Source organism: Artibeus jamaicensis, unplaced genomic scaffold (genome assembly GCF_021234435.1).
Source record: "Artibeus jamaicensis isolate MK-2021 breed Jamaican fruit bat unplaced genomic scaffold, CSHL_Jam_final contig_548, whole genome shotgun sequence".
In the NCBI taxonomy this organism is placed as follows: Eukaryota; Metazoa; Chordata; class Mammalia; order Chiroptera; family Phyllostomidae; genus Artibeus; species Artibeus jamaicensis.
In genome coordinates, this window is record NW_026521883.1 from 4,300,319 (window position 1) to 4,322,309 (window position 21,991).

Genomic DNA, 21,991 nt, shown 5'->3' on the forward strand with positions numbered 1-21,991 from the left:
CCTGAGCACTTACGTCTCTCTTCTCATCCTGCAGGAGGATGTAGTTTCTAGCTTTCACTTAATGTTCATAAGATTATGGTGTCTAATAAATTACAATATTGGAACTGCGATCCTTGGTACCACAGTCACAGAACTGGGGTCATTTCCTAAAAGAAACTAATGGAACAAGTCCTCTTTCAACCAAGAAACTGTACTGTAGAAAACAATTTCCTCCATGAATTTTATATATTGTATACAAATATAAGGTATGTATCTAAATACAAAGACAACCTTATCATCGTGTAGATATCAGTATTCTCTGTTACTGCACAGAAGTGATTTTCTCATGATGAAATAAAGTTCACACACATACTTTCTCCATAAACTTTGGTTTGTTCTATTTGTTTCTCCCTCATCCTAATTCATTTAAACAGTGAGACAAGATTTAGAAAGCAAGAAAAAATATAATGTCTAACTCATTTTTGAAAAAAAAGATTTAACCAATCTGTAACAATACAGAGAACCTATAGAATTAAAGAATTATATCTTGTGTTTGTTTTTTAGAAGTCAATGAGAAAAATGCCATTGATGGAGTGTCGATATACTAACAAAACTTATACTCTATTAATATTATTTTCTATAGTTCCTGTAAAGGTTTACTTTGGAGATTTTTTTTTCTTTGCTGCTATCGGGGGGTGATGTGGTAGTTGGTTTTGACTTTCTACTGTAACAAAATCTTTTGCATTCTTCTTAGCAGGAGTCAGTCCCTTTCCGAAGTTCAAAACAAAAGTCTGTATCTCAGAAGGATACAATTCGTAGGTGACAGCAAGCCGAACTTGTATTTATTTACATGCATTCAGTCTGAGGTTTAAATCACTTACCACTTACGCTCTTTGAACTGTCATAAAACCTTCTGCTGACCTAAAGGTAACATCAGCAGCAAAGATCAAATGTCCACACTGTTAAGAAGTCTCATCATTTTTTCCAAAAGCAAATTTGTCTGTTTACCTATTTGTTGGGCAGTGTTTGATAAGTGCCCACTGTGTACTGGGCTGCGGGTGGAGAGTGTGAAGCAGACATCGCCCCTGCTGCCTGGGGAGAGAGACGGGCCTTAAAGAGATAGACACACAGTTACGTATTTGCCGGTTACGACAAACAGTGCAAAAGAGGGAAGGGGGACCAGCGAGAAGAGGAGTCGTACAGGAGAACTGGTCGGGAAAACAGTGAAAAATAATTTTCATTGTTTAAAGAAAAGAGGAAAGGAAAATGCATGTTTGGTTAGTTCCCGGAAAGCAAAATTCTTGGGGAATGTACCTATAACAGTCATGCAAATAAGTGCTGTTGTAGTCTAAACCAAATTACCTTGACTTAAGAAGAAATATAACTGTAAGCAATAAAGAATGTTACCAAAATTTTAAAATATAGCCCACAACCCTGGTTGTATATATCTTTAAAGTAATTCAGTAAATAGCCACCACGTCTGTGTTACAGTCTTTGAAACCATCTGCAAAAGAGTATTCATTAAAAATATTATGTAACAAGACCTTAATACTTAAAAATCTGTTCTGTGTCTGAGACTCCAAAAAAGAAAAGTCTGAGAAGAGGAAAGTAAATTTTTCTGTTTATTTTTCCCTATTTTCCCTCTGTCTATCTAAACAGACTATACCTTTTTTCTTTTTCTTTAATCTGAAGAGAAAATGAAAGAGACCAAAGGTAATATTCCCAGACTCGCATAATTTACAGAGACTGTTAACTCGCTGAAAAGAATCTCCCTCTGAGCCTGGGAATTGCTCCCTGCAGTCCTCCCAACAGAGGGGGCGCTGTAGCAGTCAAGGGGTAAGAGCATGTAGGGTTGTACCCTCTATGCAATAAACACTCTGTAACACAAATCTTCGTGTGAAAAGGTCATTTTCCTTAGACACATTCTTAGAAGTGGCATTAGTGGACCAAGGAGTATGAACATTTTTAAGGTCCTTGATCTGTGTTTTCTAATTGCCTTCCAAATAGATTTTGTACCAGAAATGTATGAACCATTCCATTTTTTATCACTTTAATTCTACTAGAGTTTAATTTTGACCTATGAGTCACTTCTTCTAAAAGTAAAAATGTTTCAAAAGAATAAATAAAAATAAAAGTGTTTCTAACAGAAAGGTTTGGGGGGAAGGTTTTAAAATAGCTTTTATTTTTTGCTATTTTTATATCTGATTAACATTACCATTTGCATTTTTATGTTATTTTTCAATTACAGTCAACATTCAATACTATTTTGTATTAGTTTCAGGTGTACAGCATAGTGGTCAGATAATCATGTCCTTTGCAAAATTATCTCCCTGATATTTCATGTTCTGACCTGGCACTGTGCGTGGTTATTACAGTATTTTTTACTGTACTCACTATGCTATACTTTACATCCCGTGACTATGTGGTAACTACCAATCTGTGCTTCCTAACACCTTCACATTTTTCACCAGTTCCCCAACTCCCCGCCCCTCTGGCAACCATCAGTCTGTTCTCCGCATCTCTGAGTCTATTTTGTTTGTTTGTTTCTGTTTTTTACATTCAACATATAAGTGAAATCATACGGTATTTGTCTTTCTCTGTCCGACTTATTTTGGAGTTAAAAGAGGGTTTTTAATGTATATTTTCATGGGAGTAATATTCTGTCTGTTTTACACCTAAGAGCTACTTGAAAGACATCACAACACATTGCAGATAAAATGGACATGATCTAAGGGGGAGAGAAGATTTCTCAGAGAAGAGAGAGGGGCAGAGGGAAATGCAAACAAAGGGAATAACTGCAAGGCAAACTTCAAAGCCTGCATTAAGGTGACTACAGAAAGGACAGCATTCATTAGAAAACATTAATTGAGCACCTTGATGTTGTCAGGCATTGGGCTGGACCCCAGGACCACAGGGCATGACCCCTGCTCTAGAGAGTGTGGGTTTACTCCTCCTCCTTCCTGAACTTCATGGGGCCTGACTCAGAGCACCTAAAGCACACAGTACCCCCTGAGCTCTCCAAAACGAAGATATCTTCCCTGCAATTACAATAAAAAAGTAAGCCAGAATGAACTCTGATTGGGACAAAAGAAAGTTCAGGCACAGAAGCTCCTGTGTTACCCTCACAGCAGAGCCCTTGGTCTCACCCAGTTCTCACCCTCAGTTTACACACAGTTTCACTGACCTCATTAACCTGTTCACAAAGAGCACTAGAAGCATCACGCTGAGAGAGAGAAGGATTTGGTACAGAAGTGAGTTGAGGCTGTTGGCAGCGATGAGCAGGAAAGATAACAGGAAAAACTGAGCAGAGAAAAAAATCAAAAGAGAACATTCTATGGCATATGTTCTGATTAAGAAGTTATATTATGCACTTTAGAAGGATTTCTGTCTAATGCATTTAAAAGTTGGTATATTATCTGGAATCTTTGGTAATGAGGTATTAGGTATAACTCAGAAGGCTTTATAGAATCACAATATGAAATAAGCCCCTCAGCGCCCCCCAAAAAACTATGATGATAAACCCTAGTGCATTTTGTGTCAGGCTTATAAGAACTTTCTTCATCATCCATTGAAATATTCCATGAGAAATGACAGTTTTAGACTTTAGACTCTACCTCTGTACCCGTTGCTAATGTCCAAGCCCCTGTTCTGTTAAGGCAACATTTTTGATTTACCCTGTCTATTATTTTCCCATTACTGCTTTAAAAAATTGCCTCAAACCTAGCAGTGTAAAACAGCACAAATTAACCACCTTACAGCTCTGGAGGTCAGACTCCTAGGTGGGTTTCCCTGGGCTTAAGATGAGGTATCAGCAGGGCTGCATTCTTCCCTCAGGCGATTCTAGGGAAGAATCCAATCTCTTTCCCTTCCCAGCCTCTAGAAGCCTCCCGTACTTCTTGGCCCGCGGTTCCTTCCTCCACTATCAATGCCAGTGGCATAGCATCTTCCAATCTCTGATTCTGCCTGTCTGGTTTTCCTTCTATAAGGACCCTTGTGTTTACCTTGGACCCACCTGGATAGTTCTGGATAATCTCCCCAAATCAAGATCCTCAACTTAGTCACACTCATAAAGTCCCTTTTACCATAGAAGGTGACACAGTCACAGGTTCCCAGGGTTATGATGTGGGCATTTTTGAAAATGCCATCGTTCAACCTACCACACACCCCATGAGGAAAGTGTTATTATGAATAATGCACCACTCTACACACGGAGGGCCTTGAGCCTCTGAGAGGTTACATAACGTGTCAGACCAGCCTTTCAGCCTCCAGCGCCCAGCGCAGTGCACTTTGGTGCCAACAGCAGAACAGTGCCGTTTGCACTCAACTAAATGGAAGGAAAGAGAGGAAACAACCCTAAGTCTGTCTGCCAGGTATTTGAAACATCTTGTCAAAACGAAGCAACGTTGTGTAGCTGCCTCCTGTGTTGATCCAGAAACCCCAGATAGAAATAGGCCAGTTAACACTTTCAAAGAGTCATGTGCAAGTTTTGTTGAAAAGAATAACGTCCGTGCTTTTAAACAGAGGTATGGGAGTAGCTGTTTTCCAGTATAATGTCCGAGCTCCTCCTCAGGTCCTGTCCTTTTCTCATGTCTTGGCTTCCTCCCGTCCCCACCTCATGGGAGCGCTTACCTACAAAGGCCCTTCTCCCCATTTGGTACTCTTGGTCCACAGAGACAGGTCGCTGCCAGGGAAGGAAAAGGAATGTTGGAGCCAGACCTTGGAGGCTATAGATAATGTTGTAAATTTTAGCGCTTCAGCAAGTAAGTGCTCAGTGCACTGAAAACAAGAGTGTTTTTAAGCATCGTCTTGGTTGAATGTCCACAGGAGCCATCTCCCCAGCACTTTCCAGGAGCGTTTTATCTAATAGCAATAAAAGGGTTGGGATTCTTGATATTACACGTCAGAAACTGTTCTCTAAAAGAGGACAGAGAAAGCAGTATTCATAAAGATTAAAATGCCTTTTCCCCCATGAGACTCAGCATCACACTGCCCTTCCAGTATGGTAGCTGCTTCTCCCACACCTTGAAGGAAGTAACGCAGAGACTGATTAGTGGTGCAGACAAAATCCAGCCCCAGACTGGCTCGATGCACCTGTCCTACATCTCTCAGCAGATCTCTTAAAGGCAGATCTATTTGGGGCCAGTGTAAGTATCTCAGTCTTAAACCCTGATGTCCCGAGACCCACACCCCTAGAAGTTGCAACCTTGTGGGGGTGGGGTGGAGAACCTCATCTGATCTCAGAGACAACAGGGAATGCTTCAGCCCGCCCAGCCCCCATGGCCCAAGTCACCAAGAGAAGAGGGATGTGTTTGCCTCTCAATCCCTAACCACCACAGTCCATGCGATTACTCTATTTAGAGAAGAAAGCTTCATCTTCACCATGGTGCAGAGTTTGAAGAAGGATACCAAGCCATCTACACAAACCTTGGCCACTATGTGCCCATGGCCTGCAGCATAAATTTTACCCAGTTTGTGCCTTTCCAAAGCACAGAAGGACAGCAATGGCATTGTCACCTTGTCACCCTCCTTTATATAGCAGGGATCCATCCTGCCTGAGTCCCTCTCCTGTCCCACCACAGCTGGCCATGTGGCTCCAAGGTGCCCCTTCACCTCTCAGGATTTCAGTTTGTTGTTGTTGTGGGTGTTTTTGGTTTTTGTTTTGTTTTATTTATAGACTTAGAGCAGGTGACCTCTAAGTTTTTCATGATTGGTACCCTGTATTTCTCCTGTGACTTCTCTCTTCAAAAATATTACTGAAAGCTCTTAACCACTTCAGAAAATACCATGAACAGGTGCAGACTGCGCCTGCCTCCTTGGAGGGTCTTCATAGGCCTTCAAGGTCTGCCTGTGACCCTGAAATCTCAACACTAATGGGAAATAGCGGATAAGGGATCCCATCAGGAAAAGGATGGTTCCCTGCAGATATTTTTCCTGTGCTTCTGCTTTGCTCTCCCTGACCCAGAGCATTAAAGCTCCCCCAAAACGAACTCAATTAGAAGAACATGCATCCTCAGGACAAAATCTTCATGGGAGGTAAATCAGACCTGGACGAATTTGGGCAGATTTTATAAAATCCAAGGTAAGAGGCATGATGATAGGTGTCAAGGCCCCGAAAAGAGAGATACTTTGTTCCTTTTAATTTTGACAGCATGCATGATATCCCAGAGAATTTCCTGAATTTTTCCATAGAACTGAATTGGATCCAGACCCTATGTTGGGTTCTGGGAATGTGCTTTGTAGTTGATACTCTGGGGGGCAGGTTAGTCCTTTAGAATCTTTTTTATCAATTTGAAATACAGGAATTTTTGGTTCTTCTGATGGCAGTTCCTTATAAAGAATGCCATGGTATTCTAAATTGGAGTGGAGGACTTGGCGACCAAGCGCACAAGTGTCTTATAAAAGGTTTCAAAGCAGATTTGTTTCTCATTTCTCAACTGTAATTAATGCCACACTTAAGAAAGCTTAAAATACCACCTTCCACTATAAATTATGTACCAGTTGGACATAATTGTGACTTTGGATGCTTATTAGATCATTGAAAGAAACTTGGCCTCCTTCATTTATTTAGTTCTTGGTCTCTTTTAAAAATCTCCCCAGTAAAAGCCAGTTCTTTTCTAGCTGCTGTGTCATTGAACTGAAACTCACCTTTAATGCTGCCTCATGCAGTTCTTAGCAACATGTCTTGATTTGCTGTGCCCTGAAATGCAACCATCTTGCTGGACCAGTGCCCAAGGGCTGCTGAAATTATGAAGCTGTTCACTACCAGGCAGGAAGATGACCAAGACGCCTGCCAGGGCACGAAAGAGGCTGGATTGGCACATGCTGGCATAAGGAACCCCTGTCAGTTTGCCTTTCCCCTTGCAATTCCAAAAATAACTCCTCAAATATCATACTTTACATTTCCAAAATATTCTATAACACCCATAGAAATCTTTAGTACTTTATATATTTTGGAATCGGTCAAGAAATCCAACTCCCAAAAAACTAAAAATCAATCACTAATATAAAACACAGATTTTCTCTAAATTACTGTTTTTCTGGTGGTCAGCTCTCCTGTCAGTTCATGTTTCCTGGCTGCTCAGGTCTAATACAGTGTCTGGCATGTGGCAGGTGTTCAATAAAATTTAGCTAATAAATAAAAGAAATAAGCAGTTAGCCAAATAGTACACCTCGTCTTACTTTCACCTCAGACCCAAAGGTCAGTAAACAATAAATGTGATCCCCCACTCAAGCTTTGCTTTTATAATTCTTGACTGCTTCTTGCAAATAGAGGCCTCAAATCCAGAATTCAGCAATCCCAGGTGAGAAGGGAAAGCAATCCAGACGAGGGCAAGAGGAAAATGATGGTCAGTTGATAGAGTTGATGGAAAGTGTGTCTTGACCCATTCCCATTTTGAACACAGTCTCATCCAGAGTTACAGAGTTACAGGGCGGCCACAGCAGTACTCATGGCGCACCACGTTCCATTGCTCTTTCCTGCTAAACCAACTCTACTTAGCACAGCTCTTCAGCAGACAGGATCACTGCACGAGATGAAACATGACAAGAACATAAAACCATTTAAGGAGACACTTGGCTTTCTCTAGTGATCTATTTATTAAAAACTAATGATAGTTACCCTGCATGTTAGCTATGAACTAAAACATGGTTTTGTGTCATGTGTTCTGGGAAAAAAAGATAACCCCATTCCTTGACTAATAGAATATTAATGGCTGAGAAGCCTTCTCCAGTTCTCAGTATCTGTGCTTTGAAGGGTAGGGGAGAAGGTGGGATGCACACACTTTCTGCATTCCATGGTACAGAACAAAATACGCGAGGGTGTGGTTGTGTGTAGGCTCGGTATGAGCTACAAGACTTGGCTAAACCAGGGAGTGGCGATACTGTTCCCAATGTTGTCTTATTGTCTTCGGTTCATGTCTTCGAACATGTCTAGAAGGGCATGATGAGATTAAAGATTTGAAATCCTTACCATAGAAGGAAGACTGGAAATACAGTTTATTTATCCCCCAAAAGGGAGGATTTGAAGGGGATTGGTGACTGCCCTCAAATACTTGAACACCTAGTGGCCTGTTCTGTGTGATCCCAGATAGTAGTGCTACAGTTGATGAGTGGAGCTCCCAGTGACGCGTATCAAGACTGATAGAAGCAATAACTGCACCCTGACAGGGGCTGCCCTGAGCTGATGAATTTCTCAGCCCAGGGGACATCAAGGGGAAGTTTGATGATTGCCCCTCAGATGTTACCGAGACGTGTCTTCCCTCTAAGACTCCTGCAGTCTGACGTAAGATCAAATAGCATAGAGGGCTTATAGGCAACTGACCAAACATTTGGACTGTGTGCTCGTGCAGACGGGCACTGCTCTGTGGTCTGGCTGGCAGCAAGTGAACCTGATCTCTCGTAATTAATTTGGGAAGTCTTTATGACAAAGTGGAAAATTCTATTATTAGGTGCTGCTTAGAGAAAATGGGGTAAGAGCCCAGCTGTAGGGTGTGGGAGGCTATAAATGGCAAAAACACCAAGACAGAAATGGGTGTGCATATTAAATAATCTCGCCTGAATAGAGAGCGTACTTCAAGAGTGAGAGGAGTCCAGAAATACTGGGTCATCAATAAACAATGGACCCACATTGAAAAGATAGAAAAACAGTATCATTTTAGAGTCAAGTTATTAACCCTATGAGTGACCATCACTACACTTGGCCCCCACCCCACAGAATGGTGTCATCACCAGCCCTAAGTTTTCCCTCCTGGTGCCAAGAGTAGGAAAGGTAAGTACAATCCATGACGGGCTCATATCCGCTCCCCAAGGTCTGGCTTCAGTGTGGAGCTCTTCACTGGTTTTCAGATGACTACTGGGCATTCCAATATACTCTGAAATCAATTTTACTATGTACATCCTTGTACATCCTATGTACAGGTAGCTTTTTAAAGCAACCTGTATTTTCAATATAATGAACTGGTTGTTACCACCTGGTAAAAAATACATTTGCAAGTGAATTTTTGTTAATAAAAAATCTTTTACTGACACAAATATCACAATAAATGCCTTCCCTCTCTAAGAGAAGCCCACATCAGTTTATGGTGATGTTGTTGTTTCTCAAATGTTTCCATTAAACTAAAAGGCTAATTTCCCCTTGAGATAATTATAACAGGAGTTATTTCTCATTTACTACTTCTGAACAAAGAAATGAACACATATGTCAAGTCACCCAAACCATATGAAATTTAGGTAGAAGAAAATACATTATTAGTGAAATAATGTATTGAAATACATTATTACTGGGACCACAATGCTTCAACTCCATAAAAAGCTATTTCTTTCTCTGAGATCTGGTTCATACTTTTCTTATTTAAAAAAAAATCCCCTCAAGGATAAGTCTAAAGCCTAAAAAGTTAACTTTAATATTCTAAGTTCAGCAATGAAACTAAGACTGACTCCTGGCAATATTAAAATTAAAACCCACCAACACGCTTGTTCTGAGGCCTTCAAGTAGGATCATGTTCCACTCACATACATCCTAGTTAGTTTTGCTTGAACATGCCCACGATAGCATCTTCACAGGGAAAAGGGTGTGTTTAACATGGAGAAGCATGCTAACAGACTCAACACAGGAAAATATTCTCAGGAACACCCTCTGCCAAATGAAATAAATTTTTTTCCACAAGAAGCATGTTCCTTGCTGTTTTTGGACTATTACCCTCATGTCACCTGTAGTTCCTGAGTTATGACGACCACACCAAGTTCTGAGAAGGCCCCATTGGTAAAACACCCGTCTCTGACCACACTGCCTGACCACAAAGAACCAGTGATTGACTAACAAAAGGGAAGGGAGTAGTTTTAGCAATTTAGAGAAACCACCTCACAAACACTTCTAAAACCAGATCGAGTAACTAACTGATGAGTCCTTTTTCTGGTAGAATAGTGGTCTTCACACTAGACTTGGTTATCTGAAAATGAATACGTTTTTTTTAACCACCAGTGCATCTCACGGCTGCCCACAGCATGTTTACTGTTACAGAAGCAGGGATGCGGCGTCCCTAGGGTCTGATCCTAATTCAGAAACAAAGGCAAGGCTCCTTCCCCGATTACTTGTTCAATCCCATCTTCCTCTCGTATCCAAAGAGCAAGTCTCAAGTGTGCTGGTACAGAAAGGTCATCTCATTCATTTCAAAATAGAAAAAAATGCATATGTGAAGAAAGAAAGGAGAAACTATGAAAGAGCAAAGAGTTGGTAAAAATCACCTTCTAAGTAGAAAACCTCTTCAAGGGTCGTAACTTCTAAAGTATCTGAAGGGGATGAAGAATGATTAATCTCCTCTTGGTCATTGGGGGGTAATTACCTCTAAAGTTTCTAAATTCAACTCTAAAAGCATTTCATTAAAAGGAAACTTTCCCTACCACACAACATTGGGGGAGAATGAAAACGTCTGTGATGTTTTGGTGTCCTCGGTCTGGCCTTGGGTTCTGACCTGCCCAGAATTCCCTCCCAGCCCAAGCCATTTTGGGTTAGTAAATGACTGTGGCCACTGCCGGCTGGGTGGAGCTTTGAGCAGATGCATTGGGAAGGCCGGTCTTGGGGAATTGTGCAGGGGCAAGGTGGCAGATTTCTGATCTGTAGTTTGCATTGATCTTACATTTAGACACAGATTCAGAAGAACAGACACTCCCTTTTCCAGTGCCTTCGGAAAGATTGCCGCTCCGTAGAATGAGTCCTTTCTCCTCCACCCTTAATCTACAGCCCAGCTTCCCTGGGAGATCCTACTTTGATTTCCGATCCTCACCCCACCAGCTGAGCTTGCATTCCTCCTTACAGTCTCTCAATGCACCGGGTGAGCTGAGCTCGTCTGACCTTTCCCCTTGATCTCTGTGCCTTGAAGGCATCTCTGAAGTACCTGTTTTGTTTTTGCCATTCATGTGCGTGGAGATGGCCGATGAGCTCGTCTCTGTTTGTGGCCTGCTTCGACATGAGGGGCATCTGGGTGATGGAGCTTTGTGGCATTCTTGTTTGTGTGCTGTGAGGACTGACCCTTGAGTTGTGGTCAATGTACAATGGCATTGGAAAGTGATGAGTGAAGTTGTTCTTTTTGCACAAGCTGGTACCGCCATGGATGGCCTGCTCTGTCATCACACGCAGTGGCACAGCACGGCTCAGGCGCTGGCTGAGTGGAAGCCTTAATTTGGAGGTTTGCAACCCTGCTGTATCCAGGAAACCAGCTGTGTCTGGGGGACTGGATCAGTGCATCCAGCCTGGAGTGGTCTGATTAAACATAGACTCAAGAGATCTTTATTGAAAAAATAAAAGTCAAAACACACCAATAGCCGAATGCATCATACAAAGAAGGCAAAACAGAGGGCAGAAAGTAAAAAAAAAAAATCTGCAAAAGACTGTGCTCATTGGTAGGACAGTTGAGTTCAAGGCTGGGATTTTTTTTCCCAAGCAAAAGGGAGGCACCACCACTAGCTGAATTAGAAACCCTTAACTAGCTTAAGGCCCAGAGATCTGAGTTTCCACAGCCACGTGGCTTATGACAGGGCTCTAGGCCGATTTCAGGGAAGCTAGACTTGGGTTACCATGCAGTGAACTGTCTAGCAAATAGATCCTGCAATGTCTACGATGCAGACTACTTGATCTCTTCAGGACTATATTGTAATCATGGGTACACGTGATGCACGTTTCACATTCCCAAGGGGTCCTTTTGTTTTGTATTTTTTATTCTTTTTGCTCATCCCACATCTTGGAATGAAGAAGACCACAGCATGACAGTGCAAAAAGGATGCAGAGACTTCAAGCTCTCTTTAAAATGACATGTTTCTTTGTGCTTTTACGTTTCTTATTGTTTTTCTGTGCACTACTGGCTTTCAGACATGCTTTGCTATGGAATTCTTTTCCCTGGTGTCTAATGTACTGAAATATTGTAAGAGTCTTTGTAATGTATACTGTCTCAAAAATAAAATGAAATGTGGGTTTGGGGATATTTGATGGCGGTGTTTGACAGCACTGTTCTAGTTGTATCGTTGAATCCTGAATGTATGATGGTGTGTTTACAGTGGTGTAAAACATTTTCAGAAAACTTGTTTTGAAAAAGACTTGCAGAAGGCATGATTCATTTAAACATTTTAAAAGCCCTGTTGATATTCTACAAATTTATTTCCAAAGCTGGATATGAGATTCAGTTTAAAAACTTCATGTGTTCTCAGGAGAAAATGATTCTTCTGTGTGGGATGTGTTCCACAGTAAAATAAAGTAACCAAAAGTAAGGTCAGAATCTTTAAATTGTGCTTTTAACTCAATCATTTGTCCCTTCTAAGTTGCTTTCTTAATTCTGAAATTTCCTTAATTCAGTGTATTATCCTTCAGTTGTTTTAGAAATTAGCATATTAGATTTTTAGGGAGTTGGAAAGAAATTAAATGATCCTTCTTAGAAGCTACCCTAATGCTCATCAAAAACACACTCTTTGGAGCAGTCCCTGGCACCGGTTGAGACCATGGTTCTCATGTCTTTGAACATTTTAAGACAAGGCTGTTTCCTCCACCCCCAATGGACCTGCTCATGGGGCAGGTAGGGCATCCAAAACTTAAGGAAAGGGGGTGGTTGGGAAAGTCCCACCGGTGATTCTAATGTGTCTCTGAGACCACTCACACCTCCACCGTGCCCCGCCCCTCCTCTCCCTTAGGTGAGATGGATGGATGTCACAAAACAATCTAAGAAGGAGATGGGGTGATTTTTTTATTACATTTGATTCATTGCCATTATTAACAATGATTAGATTATCTATCACCATATAGATTACATTTCATGTTTAGTTATGTTTATATAAAATTTAACTTGGGCCCAAGTCACAACAAAGGCCTAACCTGAGTCAGAAGTACAAGAAATATCGACGTACAGTGGAGTTTTATCAACACCCAGTGTTTTTTTCCAAATCCAATTAGATGAATTGTTCTCATTTTTAAACAGTAAGCCTTCTTAATGTGGAAACCCTAGTGGGGAAAGTTAGATTTGGGATGATGAAAATTTAAGCTGTACGATTTAGAATCAATTGGAGGAGGACTTATTAAATGGAAAAAATATGTACTTTTTATTTCAAAAAAGCAGAGAAGAAATTTTTACTCAAAGTAAACTAACATAAAAAGGGCTTTGGCTTTTCATGAATCAGGCCCCTGGTGAGTCTGTTTAGCTGGTGCTTTCTAAGTGTCTACAAACAGTTTTTATCCACCTGATTGTTGTTTCATAGCTTTGATGTGTAGTATCTCTTTATAGGATGCAATTTTGAGCCACAGTCTGCACCTTACACTCAATTAGGCAAGTATACCTACTGTAATTGTTATCTTTTACTTATGTGATTGGTATGCTCAATTTCCTTCACAAAATAAATGGCAGTAGCTTATTTTATGTCAATAAAATTGTCTAATTGTCATCCAAATCCAGTTATAACGTCTTCTCAAATACTTAAAAGCATGGAAAAGATACCTGTATTTTAATTTTATACCTCAAAGAAGATGACTTTTTGGACCAGTGTTCTTAGACATCAGTGCAAAGCACTCTTTATGAGCATGTGGGACAAGGGGCAGTCTGACCAACTGCTGTAGTGTTTGCAGTATTTTAAATGGAGCCCTTTCTTGGTACTAGCCTATTAAGAGAGCCATATTTTCTTATCAATGTCAATTTTGCTTCCTATTTCTCTCTCCCATGCCTTTCACTTGGAATGACAACAGTTGACATTAAAAAGCTGTTGGCAGGTATGAAATAACCTTATTCTGTTACAAGTAGAAAGACTGAAGTGCATGTGAGGTGACTCACAGGTTCTGTAAATCAGCAGTGACATCTCTCCCAAGTGTGTTATTGGCAGGCAGCCTTTAGAGCTCAGGGCAGAACAAGGAGTACAAATACATCCATCTGCGCTTAATGTCCAACATACCTACTGCTCCGGCAAAACGTCATACATGTTAGTGTTAGGAGTAACATACAAACTGTATTTTTATCTTATGAAGGAAACAGCCTACCTACCTTATGTCCAAAGTCACAATCACTCATGCAAATACGTTTATATTGCAGATAGCTTCGCAGCTTTTTTGACCTTTCGCTAGCACTGAGGACATTTTCCAAACGACTAGATTTTAGCACTTCTGCGGAAGGACTTCCTGGTTTCACAGTGTGTTTTATCCCTCCTCCATCTAGGACTCTAGATCCTAGCCTCCCGCCTCAGGGTCACACAGGCACCTTAGCACATCCCTCTCCCTTTATGTCTCTGGTGTACTGTCTGCCAGTCACCGGGTGAGGGGACTTGCACCTTCCAAACTCGATGCCACTTCACTCCCGGATCACCCGGTCGGGAGTGCAGTCTGAGCCAGGTAACCCCTGCTGAATCGGTCGTGTGTCCTCCGCCTGCTTCTGGGTGCAGAGAGTACCAGCTCCCAGGATGTGGCCCTGTCTGCTCACTCACGGCCCCTTCTGGCCCTGGACGCCTCCCTCCTGCATGGCAGCATGAAAATGGGACACGGCACTCCTCAGCCGCCCGGGAGTCTGTGATGGCGTCGGGTTCATTGGGTCTGTCTTACTAACCCCACTCCCTTCTGTTGTCCCCAGTGGCCTGGTTTGCTTTTGACCCTGGCTCAGCACACTCTGACATCATCTTCTCCAATGACAACCTGACCGTGACCTGTAGTAGCTACGATGACCGAGTGGTGCTGGGGAAGACCGGCTTCTCCAAGGGTGTCCACTATTGGGAGCTAACTGTGGATCGTTACGATAACCACCCCGACCCCGCCTTCGGTGTGGCTCGCATCGACGTGATGAAGGATGTGATGTTGGGAAAGGACGACAAAGCTTGGGCAATGTATGTGGACAATAACCGGAGCTGGTTCATGCACAACAACTCGCACACCAACAGGTACCCTGCAGCCCCCAAACCAAGCCTTCTTCATGTTGGCTTCTGGTAAAGAATAAGAGCCCAAGTTCAAAGGCCTCCTAAACAGACAACATTGGGGAAGTTGAGCAGGTGGTCTTCATCAAGTAGCACAGGAGTTCTACTGCTGTTAACTGAGTGCATCCTAATGGGTGTTTTATTTTTGTTTATTTGTTCTTTGCATAATAGCAGAGGCATGAGCTCTTCCCTAGGCCCTTCACTGTAACCGTCCACCCCTGGCCGGAAACTCAGAATCCGCATGCATATCCATTACAGGAAAACACTTCAGGATTCTAAAATCTAGCCTTACAACTTACAGAAAAGCAGTTTTGGACAAGCTAATTTAGTTTTTCTAAACCTCAATTTTTTAATCCACAAAATTAGGATAATAATATTTTCCCATGCAGGAGTATTCCCAATTAAACAGAATATGCAAAAATGCCTCACATGAGAGGCACCTGGAAACAGAAGCCATTGTTCTTCTTCTTATGATTATTTTCAATACCACTGCTCAGAATAGAAGCCATCTAATAAACTGAATCTCATGGATGCCAATCTGGATGGCTTTGTACTTGAAGAACTCTCGTAATTATGCAGACTCAGAGCACCTGGTTTGCGGGGGGAAGAGAACACAGTGATCTGCTTGGGTTTTTCTCTACCACCAAAATGTTAGCAGTTATAACTTAACCCATGCTATCGTAGTTTCCCGAGAGTTCCTTTTGTGTTTGGTTTGTGTTTTCTTCCTCAAATGTATCCTTCACAAATTTCCTAGATGGATAAGGGTCTTTCATGGACCCTGGTCCTGATCCTCAGTGGTTTCCCCAGGATACCTTCTCCTTAGTGTCTCTGACCAAAAAAAAAAAAAGTCAGATCAAGAGGAAAGTGGGGAAGGCAGTGGTAGGATAGTGGGCTCCATTGTTTCAGCCTTTTCTGTATGCTCACTGCTGCCCCTTCTCTAGCTCGTAGGTCTCCTAAGGCCTCCGCTGTCTGTTTCCTTGGATGTTTTCTATACACCCCCATGCTGGTGTGTGTTACTCACGCTCACTCTAAGTGAGCACACCTACCATTTCAACCTGATATCAGACGTTACTAGGTGGATCAGTTATCTTCACTGATCTACATTTTTGGAACCCTCTGTAACTGGATCTCTGATTCCATCACAAATGCAACATGCTTACTTTTCCCCTTTAGCTTCTGTGTTTTGGAGTGAAGGAGTGAACAATGACACAAATGTCACACAATGCAGAGAAACACATTCTTAGAGATAAACACGTCTGCTTGCATGCAAACTGTATGTCACTTGTGCTGTCATTGTTGAAGGTATGAATTAACAAGGCACAATTTTCACATATAAACCTGTCTTTGAACAACTACGCATAGGCTGTATTTTGCATGCCTGAGGAAAAGAACAGCACTCTTAAATGTCTGTGCTCTGCTGAGATGAGGATGAAATTCAATATTGCTAGATCTCAAAGAGGGGGAAATGACAAATCTGATCATCAGTGCTCAATGGCTTTCGTGCAACCATCAACTGAAACATAAAACACAATTCATTGCAAAATGACATTCGAATACAGATTTTTTCAAATCAGCACATGTCCTGCAGTATAATTACGTTATAGGGGAGAATCCCCCTCTTTGATGTTGTCATTTTACAGAGCTTCCAACTTCTCAATGCAAACTCAATGTGTCAAAAATTACCATCTTTCTGGAATGAGCGTTTCTCTTTAATGGGTAGCCTAAGGCCCCAAATCCAACTTGTCATGCATATATTTAAGTTTGTCTTAAATTCTTCTTTATTTTGGTTTTTAAATTAAATCACTTTCAATTAAGTGATTTTTAACGCACACCCTTTGTGCAAAGTGTTGCAACATAGCGATGGGCAGACCTCTGACAGCCCAAAGGCGCCTTTCTTTCTTGATCTTTTCAAAGCTGTGTCTCAGTGGGGGTGACCCTGTATGAATGAGTTCACTCTCAGCAGCAGCAGAGCAGCATGGTTAAACCTAACATTCTCAACACGGGGCATGCCTCCCCTAAGGTAGTGACAATTGGTTTGGAGGGAGTAAGCAAAAATGTCCTATTCTTTTTACATATACAGCACGGATATGCATATGGCACATAAACGGGCACACAGTATATCTGTATATTAAAATGTTAGGTGAGGAGGAGTGATTAGGGAGGAGGGGGCTGTTTTAAAAGGCTCTTGGGACGGAGGAGATGCTGGTTTCGAACAAGTTGAGAAACACTGGTTTAACCATGCAAATGGGGAACTTTTAGAATGATGAAGGGTGAGTGAAATCAAATTGTTTTTTTCCCCACAGAACTGAGGGAGGGATCACAAAAGGGGCCACCATCGGGGTCCTCCTCGACTTAAATAGAAAAACCTTGACATTTTTTATCAACGACGAACAGCAAGGGCCCATAGCGTTCGAGAATGTGGAGGGCATGTTCTTCCCGGCAGTCAGCCTGAACAGGAACGTGCAGGTAAGCACTGTGCCCTCAAATGTAGAAGTGACTTCAGAGGCTGCCTGTGCACAGGTAAATCCACCACTGAGAAAGGGAAGCTCACTGTACAAGGTCCCGACCAAGACAGGCAGGAGAGGAGGAGGGGAAAGGATCAACACTGACAACCAACAGGTTTTTGAACCAGCCTAAGCTCCTCTGTTGTACTTGGACACAGTCTAGTTAACAGCCAGTGGGAAATGGAATTCTAGTCATGGTTTGCTAATGATTGTCCCTCTGAGCCCTGGTTTCTCATCTCTAGTAAAAGTGAAACCGTTGAGCCAACCAGCATGAGAACAAAGGACTTGCGCAGTTCCACGAGCACCTGAGAAAGGAAGGTGTGAAACTGAACTTAGCACCATTATCAGAAATTTCAAGCATCTTCTCTGCACTCTTATTCAATTCTGTGGGGACAGAAAACAGTCTCTGCCCAGTAGTTAGTTACTTCTGATTTATTGTGAATAGAAAAACAGTAGGTTCGTCTCATTCATTCATTTAACAAAATCTATTGAACACCCTTATTATGTGAGGCACTCTTATAAGTATTGTTTATCAGGGAAAACGAAACATAAAAATCTTGCCCCCCTTCAGCCCTGACATCGTAGTTGTAAGAAACAGACAACAAATGGGCACAAATGCCACATTAATTATATAGTGTGTTAGAAGGCAGTAAGTGAAAGGGAGGAAAGACTGAGGGTAGGGTAAGGGGGTCAAGAGTGCTGCGGGTGGGAGGGTGTAGCTGTCTTAAACGGGGTGATCAGCGTGGCTAGGCCTTGCAGTCACAGAGGGGCTGCGCGCTTTGAAGGGGTGAGGGGGCGAGCTATGTGCAGCTCTCCAAGCAAAGGGAACAAAAGCTTCTCAGGCATGAGGGGCCTCACACGGGCAAGGGAGGGCCAAGAGGCCATGACAAGAAGTAAATGGGGGTCGGGGAGTCAGTGGGAGAGACGACCAGAGCCCTGCAGGGAGGGCTGTGTCCTGCCAGCCCCTGCTGAGACTTGGGCTTTCATTTCCCTCTTGAGCTGGAGCCCTCCTTGTCAGCCATGAATCTCATGCAGCAAATGGCTACCTTGAGATAGTTAAGGCTTGAGAATCAAAACACTGCCGGTGATTTTTGCTCTATTCAGAACCACAGTCCAGGAGCTATTTTAAAAATCCATTGTTGTTTATCAGTATGTACAGTAAAAGTGACAGCAACCCAGTGACCTCTGCCCTCCTCTCCTCCTGCAACTAGTTGGGGTTTTCAGGGAGGCTGAAATCTAATCTATCAAGTTCAGCCTCTACAATGGAAGAAAGAAAACCATAAAATACTCTGGAACTAAGCCTTAGAAAAACCACATTAAAAGTTTTCCACATTTTTAGCTGCTCTGAGTATCCTTTTTTAAAGATTTTATTATTTATTTTTAGAGAGGGGGAAGGGAAAGAGAAAGAGAGGGAGAGAAACATCAGTGTGTGATTATTTCTCTAGCGCCCCCTACTGGGGAGCTGGCCCACAACCCAGGCATGTGCGCTGGCCGGGAATCAAACTCACGGCCCTTTGGTTTGCAGGCCAGCACTCAATATGCTGAGCCGCATTAGCCAGCCTTTAGATAAAGATTCTTGGGCTGGGGGAGATGTGGACAAGAACAAGAGAGATGACAGTATTGTGTGAAATGGTTCTTGTCCATTGAGGTATGAGGTTGGACAGAAATCAGTGAAATAGCATAAACGCTCATGTTTCTTTGTACCTGGCAATCAGCTATGCAATCCCTGATTTATCTTAATTGGGATAACTAGTGAACCCGTGATAAAGGAAGCGTCATCTGCTCCTCTGTTCTCTAACCACGGTCAGGCCAGCAGACTTTGCTACGCGGATCGGTGCCTAGGTCTTCAGTCATAAGGAACACAAGCTCCACAGAATCTTAAAATGAGAACTATATCATCAGTGTCTCCAGGATCTGAGAGCCCACCATGATGGCCAGGTTCTCAGCACAGGCAGAATTCTAGTAGAATTCTCTTTAATGGATTCTGGAATAGATGTTAAGTAAAAGTGAGTGACTCCCTTTTGAAGTAGGAACACACCCACTGTGCGGGGGAGGGGGGGGAAGGGGTGGAGGCTGAGGATGCAAAGTGGGGGCTGTGCCTGCAGTGCCTTCAGGACTCACAGTCTCTTTCCCCAGGTCACGCTTCACACTGGGCTCCCGGTCCCTGACTTCTACTCCAGCAGAGCGTCAATAGCCTAAGGGTGTGCTGTGGAGGCGCCAGCTGCCTGTTCTTACCTTCGCCTGAGAAGCAACAGCAAGAGGCTCGGCCAGAGCTTGGGGGGATGCCAGAGAGCTAGAAGGAGGGGGAGAAGGAGAAAAAAGCTGGTCCTCTATGGTCTTCACACCCCGCAGCTCCACCCCGTCCCCTCCCAACCTCTCCACTGCTGTAATGCCTGCATTTGCTTCCACCTTCTGCAATTCCAGCCAACAAAGGACCTAGCCAGCCCACCATGTCACTGGTTTCCACTCTCAGATTCTGCTTTTATCTAACATAATTTTTATGTCAGTGAGTAATATTTCATTTCCTTTTTTATCATGATCATGTTATTGGTGACACACGAAACTGGCACTGCCAAGAAAAAATTCTCCTAATGATTTTTTTCTTAAGCTTTCTGTCAGAGGTTGTAGGGAGAGGGAGGAAAGAACGAGCTGAATTTGGAGCCTGCAGTTTACCTCCTAGAGTACTCTTGCCATGTTCCGTCTCATGCAGGGCTAGCTCTGCATAGCTAATCTCTGGGAAGTGGACACAGTGAACGTAGCATTGAAAAGAGTTACTACTATCCACTGAAGCACAAAAATACAGCTAAACATAGCTACCCAAAGGTTCACAGTGGGTAGGTCATTAGGACAGCCGGGTCATTAGGACAGTCCAGAAACCCTGGTTATTGAGTGAAATTGGAAAGTCTCTAGACATAAGCAGACAAGGAGACTTACTAATTTGGTTCATGTATTTCATACAAATTTTTAACTGAGAGCCTGCTGCAGACCAGCCATTTCCCTGGACACTGGCGACACTGTGGTGAATACACAGGCGCAGTCTCTGTCCTCTTGGAGCTTATATTCTCCTAGGAGAACAAACCCAAAATAAAAGAATAGCAAATTGTTATGAACGAGAAAGGAAGTAAATGAGAGAGAGAGGCTCCTAGGCAAGATCTTTTAAATCTCCCAGAATGATGCTAGAAAACCACATATTTTGGCCATAGCAACAGAAACATAGCAATTTAATGTGTCTTTTCAGCTGTGCTATTTTAATTATGGTACCTGCTGGCATTCATCACAGAGCCCGTCTTTAGTAGAAATGATGTCAGCATTCTTATTTGTTACTGCTGCCACAATACTAAGCCTTAAAAATGAATATGGAAGAACAACAGTGGCCAAGAGGAGAGAGAACCCATCCTTAGTAATGGGAGATCTTAAGTTGCAGTCTACAACATTCACATTCTCAGGATAAACATACTTGTCTCCATGTGTACTCTCTGTGCCTGCTACAGATGAAAAATCCATCCACTCTGCTGCCATTTACAGCCCAACTTTCTGGAGTAGTTCAAATAATGTTTGGGAAAAAATGAAATTATAGGTCATCACTATGAGTGGTAGCAAACTAATAATGCTACCTACTTCTATATAGAGATAGACTTACGTGGAAGTTACCCTTCAGACTCTTTAGTTTGACATGGCATTTTAGGAAATGTAGAACCTGGAAAAGGGTTCTGAACTGTGGTCTAAATATTTGCCAGTGAGCCAAGAAATTCACTATGGCAGGGCCAGGGGTCGGACAAGAATAAATAGAAGCAGGATGCAAAAGCTAGCAAATTAAAGTTTGGCAAAAAGTAACATATGTAAATAGCTAATTATTTACTTTTGTGTTTACTTGATTTAGATTACTCCTGTTAGTTCCCATTTTTCCAGTTCTGTGTACCTAATTTATTGAATGGGTGCTATCCCGTTTGCGTCTGTCCTGGTTTTTCTTGGCTACAGAGAAACTCTTGCAGGGCAACACCAGTTTGATGTTTGATTCACTCTCCAATGAGACTCGATGGCTGGGCCGCTGTAGACTCATAGTTACTCCTGTTCTTTATGAAATTCATCCTGCTAATTAGATTTCTAGTGACTTGTAACTGTAGTTTACACAGAATTGCCGTTATAGATGCGTACAGCTGCTGTATAGAAAAAATGGATCTTTCTGGTGTGCCAATAAATGATTTTTATGAGAGAACATCATATGTCTCTTTAGAATATCTTGTTTTCTTGTCTATTTCAGCATGACAGGTCGCCTTTGTCAAAGCAACATCCCTTCAGTCAAGTGTAATTGGAAGGCCCCCCAGAGCTCATGAATCAAGCACATGTTACTCACCCCTTGTCCTAGGAGTTCTTAACTCCTCGGTCTTAACTTAGTGTGAAACATAGATGAGAGGCAGGTGGGGTCTCCCTACAACCACTGGGGATGAACTTGAACAAACCTGCTCCTAAAGAAGCCACAAACTGGCACTACAAAATAGGACTTTCAAACATCATTCCTTCAACATTTCTTTGAATATTTGTATGGCTAAATAATACAATTGTTTTTTGTACATTCAGGAGAC

At 42.3% G+C, this 21,991-nt stretch overlaps 1 protein-coding gene across 10 annotated transcripts in view; it reads left to right on the forward strand.

Moving 5' to 3' along the window:
• TRIM9 (tripartite motif containing 9) overlaps positions 1 to 20,540 on the forward strand; it is a 97,501-nt gene extending 76,961 nt beyond the window's left edge. For 4 of the 10 annotated variants that reach the window (XM_037155801.2, XM_037155802.2, XM_037155803.2 and 1 more), the window contains 3 exons: positions 14,568 to 14,871; positions 17,208 to 17,424; positions 19,545 to 20,540. In XM_037155801.2, coding sequence (XP_037011696.1) covers positions 14,568 to 14,871; positions 17,208 to 17,424; positions 19,545 to 19,607 — 584 coding nt within the window. In that variant the 3' untranslated portion in view covers positions 19,608 to 20,540. The remainder of the gene's footprint in view (positions 1 to 14,567; positions 14,872 to 17,207; positions 17,425 to 19,544) is intronic. The other 6 variants (XM_037155804.2, XM_037155808.2, XM_037155810.2 and 3 more) reach the window with 3 other exon arrangements.
• Positions 20,541 to 21,991: the final 1,451 nt, after the last annotated feature.